This window comes from Hetaerina americana, unplaced genomic scaffold (assembly GCF_022747635.1).
Source record: "Hetaerina americana unplaced genomic scaffold, ioHetAmer1.1.p SCAF_10, whole genome shotgun sequence".
Taxonomy (NCBI): Eukaryota; Metazoa; Arthropoda; class Insecta; order Odonata; family Calopterygidae; genus Hetaerina; species Hetaerina americana.
The window spans coordinates 51,943,712-51,956,962 of record NW_027286070.1 but is presented as its reverse complement, the minus strand read 5'-3'; the positions used below and the strand labels follow the sequence as shown (position 1 = coordinate 51,956,962).

Below are 13,251 nucleotides of genomic sequence, written 5' to 3'. Positions count from 1 at the left end.
TTCGTGATCACCATTGTGAACGAGACTGCTTACTTCTTACTGACATATAACACATTAGCAAGACCAAATCAAATAGTGGCAGAGGAATTTTGAAATATCTGAAAATGTTAAAAAAAATGTAAGTTATTCAAATAGAAGCTTTTCTGGCCATTTAAATTCATTCTAATATTAAATCAAGATTTAACACTTAAATAATAGGTCTATTTCAAGAAAATATATTTCTGTAAAAGAATCTAATTGATTATATTTTACGATAAATTTAGATTCCATCCTATAGGTGAAATGTAAAAGCATATCATTACTTCATTTTGAAACAGCTAGGGATATTTGAGTGATTTCAACGCCCAAATCATAAATTTAAAAAGTGGTGATATTTTATGTAGTTTCCTACGTATACTACGCTTTAACACCTTCACATTTTAACTTGCACTGGTATGTTCAGACTCAGTCATGTGCAGATATCTATGCCTAGAGTTTGAAATCCTGCTCACTTTTGAGAAAGAATTTATTTTGAAATATGGAATCAGAAATATGAAATGGGTATGGGATTGTAAAATGAAGTACCATTCAAGCGGTGCTCCAATATGCTGTTTCCGCACAGACTCACCTCAAGAAATACAATCAAAAGTGTCTATAAAATGAAAAAAATAAATAAATTCTGGGGAAAACTATTGAATTCTACTAAATTTCAATTTTAAAATAATTTAAATGCATATAATATTGACAATTAATTTCAAACGATTTAGATCCAATAACTAGCAATGCATAGCACACGTAGATTGGCTTCCATTATAAATAAACTATATTACAAAGCATGGCTACACAATAAATTGGCATGTGCGTGCGTTTGGATGAATAATTTTATGCCTCAGGAGTGATAGCAGATGGCAACAGTTTTCTATGAAAAATTTGTGTCGTGTATCTCTAAGGGGTATGTAATACATGCGAGTATATATCAATCTAAAAATGTTTTCATTTAATTTCTTAAGCCATTCAAATCTCATGTCTACGTCATATTGATAAAGTCGATTAAGTATTCTAGTCTAAAGAATTTTATTCAATCTTCAAGCCTAAAAGTAACACGAATAAGGCAGTTATATTTTTAATTCTCCAACTTCACCAACTGTTAAAGCTCGTATGCATAAAATAATATCGCAACGATACATATTTAAGATGAGAAAGCTGGTCAGAATTCTGTAAGCATTAGTTTATGCGGATCTCTGTCTGGTTAATACAAGTACTATTTTGGCTTTCCGCATGAAATTCCATATTTTGCGAATTTAATAAATTGATCTTAATATTTTTGAGATGAATGACGTGATCCTTAGTTGCAGTAACTTTAACAACGAAGGATGAATGAAAATGCAGGTGTGAAAATCAGGACTGAAAGTAAAATAAATTATATATATTATAAAATGGCTCACGGTAGAGCATTTGAATGCTGATCGGAGGGCCCGGGTATGATTACCGGGCGAGCCTCTCTAGGCACCCTCGGCTCCACCCCAGCTGTGTGATTTTCCGAATACCAGATTATACTGGGAAACCATAGCCGGCACAGGGAAAGGAACTGGCCCCCTTACCCTGATGTGTGAATCTCACATGCCGTTGGGCTTAGTACTGGGTGAACTCTATCATCACCCCCAACCGAACTTCCGGTTGATTACTGTGTTCACGGTTTTTGTATTATAAAAGTATTTACATTCGACTAAATCTATTTATAATGAAGGGGAAGGCATCTACAAAAAAAACCGGGAAGATGATGACTAAGGACCCTCATGAAAGAAGAGACAAATATCTTTGAGACTGGATCATATTTGCAGTAGAGAATCAAGAAAGGGAAAGATAATTAAAGTGTGTAATAGGTAACGGAATTAAATTCTACACCAATTAATATCCTTCATGAAAGAATGCGAGTTAAACGTTCATACAGAATGGATAATCCGAAAGCCGCATTGCGTAAAATGGTAGGCAAGGCCCCAGGGAGAACTCAAAGAAAGTCCACAGTAAATTGACCAACATTTGGGAAATCAATCTTCCTTCACAAAACTCAGGACCGCAAGGATGTGGAACATTAATTACCACAAATTGAACTTCCCGAATGCTATAAACCACCAATCAACAATGATTGTAATGCCTGAAAACTAATACCTCCTGCCACAGGCACTTATGGCATATTGTAGGGTAAAAATGTCGACACAGATGTACGTCTATATCTATATAATAACCCTTCATACCATCACTTGGTATATGGCTGGGGGCGACATCAGACAATATTATGTATTACTCAAATGATGGTTACTCATAAAACTGAAAAATATTCCCAGTGATGGAGATAATGTGAACTTCAACTATATAAAATACCGTATCCAAATGTAATTTCTTTCATTACACATGAAAGATTTGCTACAAATTACAAGAAGAATAATGAAATAAGGGTTAGAAAAAAATGAAAACAGTCTAAATGTATACTACTTAGAATAAAAAAATATATTGACCCCACTAGTACGGTCAGGAAAAATGACACCTTCAATCTTTCGGTTCTACCTTTTACCACTACAATCTTATTTACATACACTATCCTACCGTATTACGATGAGGCTATCATTGCATTTTCAATATCATTGCTGAAGATATCCCCATTCAATTTATGCAAGAGACCCGCAATAAGGGGTAAGTTAACCATCGCTCCGTGAGTGATTCTCAGCCTGGATCCCCCAAGAATTTAGATGCACTACTTTGATTATCATAGTCATGTTTTACCAATAAGAACTTAGTGATACAAACATTTATCGGTATAGGCCGTCAAAGGTGTAGAGCACAGAAATTTAAGTGTGATGAAAGAATCCAAAACTGACTCCATTGTTGCGAAACAGTTATTAAGGAATGAAGAATCTCTGGCAGATCGAAAATTCCAACGAAATATAAAATATGCTCTTTAAACCTTTGGAGATTAAAATATTAACCAATCACTTGAAAATGGATGGCATGTGTGCAAAGCGGAATAATGAAATCGTAAACGAGAAAGTGAAGAAAAAAGTTACGGGCCTTATACACCAGAATATATTGTATTATTTCTATAAAAGTAAAATAAAATGATTGAATACGTGCAATAGGTGTAAAAAATGATTAGAAATGTAATTATATGTATAGACCGCACAATAAGAGGAAAATATACGGGAATTATAAAGAAATGAGTGAAAGACCCTTATGCTATCCCTAAGTTAAATTTGCCGAATTTAAAGAAATTTACAAAATATTTTAACGAAAGGATTTACTATTTAGAATACGATTATTGAGGTAAAAATATGATAGAAATCGAAACAAGAAGATATAGAAGTAACAGCTTGAGAAGGCCCAAATAGAAAGATATCCTACCACCCCCCGCCACGCGCCCTTGAGGTGGGTTTAGGGGATTGTGCAAGTTAATAAATGTGGGAATCTAATTCATTTGTGATTTGTCCGTGTTGCATGAGTGGGATGGTACCTGGTAGTTGGTGACTGCGTTGCATGTGAGCTCGACCTTTTTAATGGGATTTCTAAATTGTGTCCTTAGTGTAGCCAGCGTAGTAGTAGCTAACAGCATAACAGTTGTAATGCGAATCACGAATGTTTCATGAGTTATGTTTGGTAACCCCTCTTCTGCGTTCGGTTTTGTTGAATCACGGGGTGTCACGTGTTTGTTGAAGTGTTGGATTAGATGTAGCATGGGCGGTGAACTAACACCCCCTGCCACACATTCTTGCGACAGCTTGAGGGCTAGTGTATAGATGTAGATATTAGAAATTAGGAAGAGTGGAGGTTTGACAAAAATGGAAATGGAGACACATTTTTGATATTTACGGAAAATTTACAGATTAGAAAGTAGCCATGCACGGAGGGAATTCATTGGAGGTAGAGGTAGCAACATATCTTAACAAAAGCAACTCAGAACTATTTGAAACGCATAATTAAAAGACTAAGATATTAAGTGATCTTTAATATTAATGTTGCTTGAAAAGGGCTGCAAAAGTAACTTGCTTAAATATAGATCTAAAAATAAGAAGACATCGGAGGGACGTGAAAATGAAAAAATAGCCTTGCTGCTCTTCGGTGAATTGTAATGTGACATTACTAAAACTCTAGTCACAATTTTATTCTCACCTTAGTCTTTTTTAGTAGAATTAATTGTGTGCTAAAATAAAGAGCCAAGTTAAACTATTCCATTGAACTCAAACACCTAATAACACGTTACATGAAGAATCCCGTTAGCAAACACTATGTGTTTCATAGCACGCGGAAGTCTTCCCCGAGAAAGCAAATTAAGAATTAAATTATACAGGAAGTCATTTCAAATGTTATGACTTCCTGGCGACAAGCTAGGGGCGGGGACGGTAGGGGCAATGCTCGAGACGGAGTTATCATCCGCGGAATGGCTGCCAACACCTTGCGCATCGTCAGGTAAAAGATTGGATTCAGACAGAGTGAATGAGACCAAAAATGTACAAATAAAAACGAAAAATCAAATTTCAGCGACTATCGTGAAGTTGTAGTTACTTAAGGCTTTGTAGAGTTTTTTCACCATTGAAGAAAATATGAGATTGGCTTACTTCATGCATTACAGAAATATTTAAACGCATTTAAATGTTTTAATTAGAGAAAACTAAAATCCATTATATTACGAAACTGTTCGAAAGGTTTGTAAGTGCTTAAAAGAACAAATGTCGTTTTCTGACAATATTCAAAATGAAGATGGTTCGATATTTGTTGGCTTTCTAGAAAAGGGATCAATACAGAAGAAATGGTTTTTTTTTATTTGAACCAAAAAATCTTCCAATTTTCTGCTTTTGCAAATAATTAAATTGCTTCACCTCTGGTAATTGGAGCAAAGAATATTAGCACGCTCAGAAGCAGTTTAAGCGAAATAAATCCAAATGAGAAACTTTAATCAAAATTGTGGCTCATAAAAAGAATGGCTCTTGTATAGTATGAGTTCATGGAGTACGAGGCTGTTCTCAAATCTATTTTTTTCATCAGCATTGATGTGAATAGTAATTAATAACTATTCATTCATTCTTTAAGGATATAATTCATCACAATCATTGCCATTAAGGGAATACATTTTTTCCTGATTGATAAGATCAATGATATAGATTTAGATTAATATTCTTTGACCTTTTTGGGAATATGAAATTACAGAAAATGACAATATAGTATTTCATCAGAATAAAAGTATATCCACCAATATAATAATTTCTAGCCTGAAATTTAAAAAAAAGGACATAAGCCTCATCATGTGATGAAATAAAATGAGAATAGTTTTCAAATCTCACCTTTGCATCAGTATGGAATAAAATATCTTTGCTTGCCTAAGCGAATACCTCATAATACATAAACAACTCCGGACCTCTCGTGCCACAAAACTGCAGCGGAAGCCTGAGACAAGAATCTGCCCATTTCTCAAGTCACCTGTCATCAGATACCTTCACCAATGCTTGCCTAGAATGATTCTGCATATTGATGCATAAATATTATGAGACGATTTGAATGCCTCCATTGTTTGGAGGAACATCTCCGAGGAGCGTCAAGTGTCTTGGGGTGACCCCGTTCGGCGCGACGGAGTAATACGAGGGTCGCTCCCGAGGGCGAAGGCACCACGCTCTCCGCCGAGCAAGGGGTCTTTCGGAGTGGACGGACCCGAGGGGTGGAGGAGGCCTGGGGCTCCCCACGAAGGAAGACGACTCAAATTGGGAGCACGTCCGACACAACGAGAAGGAAAAGAGGGTGGGGATGGAGGGTCCAAGGGATCCACAGGGGCTGCGGAAGGAGGGAAAGGGGGGGTGCGGTGGTAGTCCCCCCCTCAATAGTCGCGCCTATGATGAGAGAAGGGGAGGAGAGAGGACGGGGCGGCAGAGGGGGAGAAAGGTGGAGGCGCGAGGGAAACAGAAATGGATTGACTGATTTATCGCATCCCTTCGTCCACGGGATAAAGGCAGACTATAAAAAATCTCCTTCCCTGCGCACACACGCCCCGCCAGCCTCCTCCCCTCTCTCACCGTGGGCCCAACTGCTACGCTATGCCGGTCAGGTTTGGGCTCTTTTCACTGGAAACGGCTTCCAGTCAACCACTGTTCACGCAATCATAATGCACGTCTAAGGAGGCGGGGATAGGGGGAAGGGGGGCGGGTAGGAGACGAGGGTGTGGGGACGGGGCCTTCTCTGGCGCCCGTGAGGTTGTGATATCTGGAGAGAGAGAGAGAGGGAGAAATGGTGAGGAGGACTCGTATGCGTAGCCAGGTGAGCGTTCGAGGAGGATGGGGATACTTTCGGATGAGCAATATTGTGTTGTCCGGTGACAGGGAGGGAACCCTTCGGCGTTGACGTGGGCGGCCCACGCCCGCACGGAAGCCAATGTCTCACCACCTCTACCGCCTACCTCCCTTACGCCCGCTAAAATGCCACCGAGGCCGACCGTCCGCCCCTCCGCCCGACGACGCCGCCGTCAGCATTTGAATTCCGCCCAGGAGAGCCGCCCAGGGAGGACTGTGTCAGGGAGTGTCAAAACATTATCGTAAACCCGAAAAAAATACGATGATGGGTAATGCTCCTCGCCTCGTAGAGGAGTGAAAATGTTAGCAGTTGGCCGGTAGGATCATCCGAACTATATAGCCAGCGAATGTTATGTCTTTGAGAAAGATTTGGAACTCGCACGGAATCGGTATACGAATTTTTGTCGTATTCATCATGCAATAAGGAGGAAGTTGTGCATGGAAATGTAAGGTAAATATCGATAGGAAACTACTCCCACAGAATTCCCTGAAAGCCCACGTGATAGCTCACGGCGGGAGGGCTCAATAGAGTTTCACGAGATTTCAAAATAATTGGAATATCCAAAAAGAAAACCATTTCTACATTACAATACCTAAGGGAGTTTTAAAAAACAATCAGAAACACACAGTGCACTGATGTTATAGAAGTACAAAGTACTCCATGGTCATTGGTGAAATAATACTCCCGACTCTAGTTTAGATCTTTCCTTGTGAACTTTCCTCTTCATTGAACTGTCCCAACAGCGCGAAATGATTTCAATCATCGAGGAACCTAAAATATTACTAATACTTATTTTCAAAGCAAACGAAGGTGCACGAAATGCTCACTAATCTCATGAAATCTCAGGACACTGCTCCCAACCCAGGTAAGATGAAACCACTGAAGTAAGCAAACAATATATGTTTTTACTACAATTTTGGGGATTCAAATGCCTATCGAATTTGGGTAATGACGAAAATTCGTATACGCTATTCTTTGAAACAAATTATCATATTTGAAAATATTATACGTTTTCAAATTTTTTTAAACTAAATTTTATTCGATCCAATTTTATCTTTAGAAGACTGCGAAAATAATGGGAGCTAATGACCAATTAGTTTAATAAAATAATGCAGGCATAGAAAACTTTTATGGCGCCATTTCATCAACAGGATGTCCCAAGAAATCCTAGGTGGAAATACCAACTTCAGATAGTGTCTTAATAAATGACTCTTTCCGAAATTAACTATACCTACTACTACTTTTACTAAATTGTCTCTATGCATAAAAATATTATTTCAGAAACGCTGTTTGATGTTGATGAGCATATTCAAGATAAATATATGGTGGAAGCGTTCTAAAAACCGCATGCTAACTTACGACATGTGTTTTACGATTAATTTAAGGTTATATAAGTTTTTATAGTGCCTCATTCTTTAGATTAAGGTATGACTTAGTTTTTCACCGTTCTTTATCACATTTAAAATTGAAGATGTGAGAATTTGGGTGTGAATGAATGGAAGAAAATACTCCCAAATCGGAGTGCGTTCTCCGCTTTAATAATATTGGTTGACCATATGGTTGTATCAATTCATAACCAATATATATAGCCAATATATACATAGCCAATAGCCAATATTCATAGCCAATATTCATAGCCAATATTCATAGCCAATATACATAGCCAATATTCATGGCCAATATATACATAGCCACTGCCCAATTTTTAAGAAAACATTATGAGAAACTGTCTCAGGCTATATTTAGTGGAGATCTTTCATACCAGACGTAAATGAAGGAAGATTAAATTCGTAGATTCCACTAGAATTTTGACCTGATGATGTGGCCTTGCGACGAAACTAAATATTAAAATTGTTTATGAATCTGTCGAGTTAGTCTTTTTAATTTACGCCTAGTAAAGAAACATGATTTTACGCGAGCACGATCTCTACGGAAGTTAAGTTTTCAAAGGGAATCGTAATTCTGAAATAATTGATTTTGGAAACCATGCACTTCGCCATGGGCTACTATAGAAGAAGTAGCATACTCAATAGTCAGAAAATTTCTATTATATCAAAGTGCTAAGTGACCTTTTATCAGAGGAATTGCGTGCATTTTGAAGCAGGGTGGCTCAGAAGCCTGCTAATTTAGATCTTGGATCCTTACGCTTATCGTGTATTATTATACTACGAGACGATTTTTCTCCCTAAATTGTCTGTCATGGCCTCCATTACGACCCTCTACAGAGAAGTCCGTACAATTGGTATGGTATTGGTACAATTGGTTTTGGTATGAGTAAATTTTTGATGACCATTCTACGCTTTTCATTCCAAAATTACTGTTACCGATTAGCATTACGAGGAGGGATGCAACGGCAATGTAGAATTCATGAAATACGATCTTAAAGTTCCAAGATAGCTTGAATTACTTACTTAATTGCACTCCTTTTACATCATGGCCTTAGCGTATGCTATTGGATTACTGTCTTAATTTCGTTGGAATCGAACAGGAGATCGAGATAACCTATTCCGGAGCGCAAATAATCAGTAAAGGAGGAACCGAAACGGATTGGAACAGTAAAATATACTGCAATCTTATTGATATGGATATGGAAATATCAATGAAAAGTGACAAAGCCTTGAATGCTATTACCTTCCCAATCACCACGCATGGATCAAAAACCTCGACTATAATCCGTAGATACAGAATCAATATCTTTGAAATTGTATGCCAGAGGAAATCGAATAGAATATCGCAGGCATATTACAGAATTATTGTCTCTCCATTTATTAAGTTAAATTAGCGTGGGTTGCTCAAGAATTCTTTTAAAAATCCAAGAAATAGCGCTCGTGGGATCAGAAAAGTTTTGCTTTCGCTAAGTCTCATCTCTCACTAGACTGCGGTTAAAGCTTCAGCTATATCTACTTCATGGTTTCATTTTTCACGTGGTACTTAAACAAACGACGAGAATCGCTCGGGACATCCAGCGGAAGTGAGTTTCGACGAAATGATTGGTAAGGTTCACGATATGATTTTGATTGATTGATGAATCTAAGTTTGCAAAATGCTATATCTAGGGTTCTCAGTCATATCATAAGCTACTTAATCACAAATTTGGAACTTCATACTGGACATGATAAGAATCAAATTAACACAACACTCATAGTATTCGCCATATTTGATCATTACTTTTGCTTTAAAACTTGAAAAACTGGCTTGGCAGAAAACTATAAACATTGGATATTGCCAACGCAGATGGCTATTTTGAAGACCTTCCAAAATCCTACTTTTTGGACCGCTTAAAAAGGTTGAAACGCTGGATACAGTGTCATCATCGTCTTGTCAAGGCTTGTCGTTGAAGCTATTGGTCTCTTTCCAATACCGTTATTTTCAGTTCATTGTAGGTTGTTACTCTCATAGTACGTTTTATATCATCCCATAACTTTCTTTCTTGGCCTTCTTCATTCCCCCATTATTTTCCCCTCCATTATATTTTCCATGAAGTTATGTCTGAGAGCATGTCCACCAAATTTAATTTTACTTTACTCCATCTCTTTTAATATATTCATTTCCTCCTCAATTTCTCTTAATACGTCTAAGTTTCTTTTCTTGTCCGTCCATCTTGTTCCTGTTATCCTTCTCCAAATTCACATTTCCATTGCTCCCAAACGAGCCTTTCACCTCTTTCCCAGTGTTCAAGTGTCGCATACATACAATAATGCACTACAAATAAATGTTTTTGCAAAGGATTTTCTAATTTTCAATTTCACGTGTTCATTTCCTAAAAAAATCTTTTTATTTTCATACACCTTATTCGCCAGGATAAGGGAAAAGCAGGAAATAGCAGGATCGGGCTAAAAGAATATTAACAAATATTCAAAATTCAACCCAAAATATTTTTTATATTTTTTTAAGGACTAATTAAACACCCTACGTAGATTTACTTTTACTGAAATACCTACTTCAGGCATGTCATGAAAACCGGTATAGAATTACGCGTAACACTGGTTAAACTCGACGCTTGAAGACCGAGAAGCTCCCCAACAATAAAATTACTTCAACAATATGATACCGAGACCAGGTCAAAAACGTCACTCGCGTATCATCAGTTGCTGAAATAATGGGCCAGGCAGAAGACTGAGAGGTATGATATACATTGACTGCCTGCAAATTTTAATTGAACCCTCAGATTCACTTCAATACCTTTCCGTGACATTTCAGCTATTCCAGTTTCACAATTTATATCATGTTATTTTTTGAAGTTTCGCATACCCTCCGGTCTCATAGAAACCCTGGTTCTATAAGCTGCAGTCCTCCGAGGGAGTGCTGGCGGTTGTCCTGAGGAGGGGACGTGGTGGTGGTGGTCTTGGAAAACACGCACCTAGCCGGAAGTCTAGCGGGACGCATCTTTCGCTTGTTACCCGCGCCACGCCACCACCATCCGTAATGGCGTAACCGGCACCGCTTTCGGCGAGCCGTGGGGATGAGTAGAGGGGGAGGGGGAGGCGGGAGATAATATAAGGAGACGGGCAGGTGAGGAGGAGGGGTGGAAGGGACGGATAGAGTTAAGGAGATGAGGAGGAGGCGGTGGAGGTGATGATGGAGGTTCCAGCTATCGCCGCGGAATAATAAAGTAGGCAAGGGGGCTTTGGACGACCGGAAGCTTACGGAAGGAGGATGGACTTTATGCGCGCCGGAGGAAAGAGAGTGGGGCGGGGAGAGGGGTGGGTTCCCCCGGGTGGTTTGAGTAGGAGGAGGCCGAGGGGGGAGGTTGTGGGTGGGCAAGGTGGGGTGGAGGCTCGACCTCACAAATTGCCGCGGAGAGGAGGTAGATATAGCAAGGTTTGGGGCGGAAGGAGGGGCACGAAGGGGTTGGGCTGGTGGAGGAAGGGAGAATGGGCTGAAGTGTCATAAAACTCCCAGCGCGGGAGAGGGGGCGACGGATGATAGGTGAGGTACGCGGGCGTGGGGGAGGGAGGAGGGTGGGGGAGGGATATGAGAGAGTCGGGGAGGAGGAGGGATGGATGTGTATGGATGGGGTGGCTTGGGAGGGGAGGCATGGCACCGCGTCCCCGCGCCAAGGGGACACACCCTCTAGCCTCCTGCCGCGTCGACACAGTGTGATATTCCCGTGAGGAGTAATTCACTCGCCGGGGCGGCGGCTTTGACGAAGGAAGGAAGTGCCGGCAGACTGCAAGGAATTCATGTACTCGGCCGCCCCGGCTAAGGAATCACTTAAAAAGGCTTCCACGAATTTATCGGTCCTCCCGACCGGGGGCCAATACGCACTATCTTGCTGACCGAAATATCCACCTCCGTTACGTGGCCGTGCGGGAAATGTCCTCCATTTTCATCATCATTACTTACACATGTGGTATTCGATGACAGAACATGTGAATTAGTTTAGAATGAAAAGATCATTTGATGGGAAAATAAAATTTCCATTCTTTAGGCTCCTAAAACTTGAGGTCCTAGAACTAAAAATTTTACTCATTTTTTTACCACTCATCATTAGCAGAACTCGATATTTTTTGTGCGCTACAGATGATAAAATTAAATAATTGAATCTGAAATCAGTCATCATTGAAAAAGCTTCCATACAAACATTCGGAAAACTTAAAAAATCCACTAGAAAGACATTTTTATGTGAAAAATAAAAATGGTTTAATTACAGACTAATGATTCATAAATTGGAAGACCTGAAAAGTTGTGAATTAGCGAGAAAAGGTATTCATGACACATACGGAACTTGAACTGTCATATTATGACTAGTAAATACAAGGTTTTCCTGACTCCCGGTTCCGAATAGAACCCTTGATGCGACTTTAATGTCACTCATGCGTATACGAGGAGAATGTAAAGAATTTTTCATTTTCATAAACAACACTGAGAACATATGAATATGAAAAAAATCATAAGTGAAAAATGTACAGCTGTTCAGCTGTGATTGTATTTTAAACAAAGCTGGAACAGTGAAAATTATCAATCACGATGTACTAAAACATTATTATTAAATATTAACATGTTACACTGGTATAGAATCTTCTCTACGAGAAGGTCCTCTCGTATATTCACACAATCAAGGGAAGTGTCAAGTCAAAGTCAAAAGCAACTGTGCAAAAAAATTCCACGGCAAATTATACGAGCGTTGTAAAAGGTTTTGAACTTATTCAATTAATTACTAAATTTATTACTGAAATAACATTATAGTCTCCAAAAAATAGAAAGTTTTTAGCTAACTATTATCGTTATTATTATTTTTAATGAAACCATTAAAGTAGATCCGATATGGACACCGACCCAAGGATAGCCCATACACTAAAGCTGCCCAAAGGAAGCTTGGATTTCATAGAACACTTTTATACCTTTGATTCGACAATGAAAACGCTCAATATTGACCGCTTTCGGTACATATTATATTATTATCATTTACCTTTATAAAATATAACTGTAAAATAAAAAAAACTTTACCGACATTTTTCAATGAGTTAGCGATAGCTAGGACCACAACGCCAGATGAATCAATGCAAAACAAAAAAAATTACTTACTTTGCTATTAAATATTGGAAAGAAATTTATGATCGCGACACTCATTTCGAACTGTGATACGTTTTTGAAAGTATCTTTTCAACACCTGAAATAAATGAAACTCGAGAAACGGGGTTAATTGAGACTAAACACAGTTTGATAGCTCTTTCTACAGTGCTGCAGAGGCTATCAGTTAACAATTGTAGTGGAAATGGCAAAAACTTGGAATAAGATAGTGGTTATGTGTGGCTATGACTCGTATTAACTATGAAAGTTTACTTTACCTGGAGTATATGCGTTCCTTGGTGCTGCTCGAATATCTCCATAGCGATACCCGCGATGGTGCGCGAACGAAGCTGACCTCCTACACGAAAGAAAAAAAAGAGAAGAGGGATAAATACAGGGGATTCCATAACACATATGATAATTTGAATACGA

General features: G+C 38.8%; 1 protein-coding gene across 1 annotated transcript in view; it reads right to left on the bottom strand.

Moving 5' to 3' along the window:
- Positions 1 to 13,251, bottom strand: part of LOC139700330 (protein trachealess-like) — a 132,892-nt gene that overhangs the window by 69,192 nt on the left and 50,449 nt on the right. Inside the window, exon 2 of the mRNA XM_071598969.1 lies at positions 13,098 to 13,177. Within this exon, the coding sequence (XP_071455070.1) occupies positions 13,098 to 13,177 (80 nt within the window). The remainder of the gene's footprint in view (positions 1 to 13,097; positions 13,178 to 13,251) is intronic.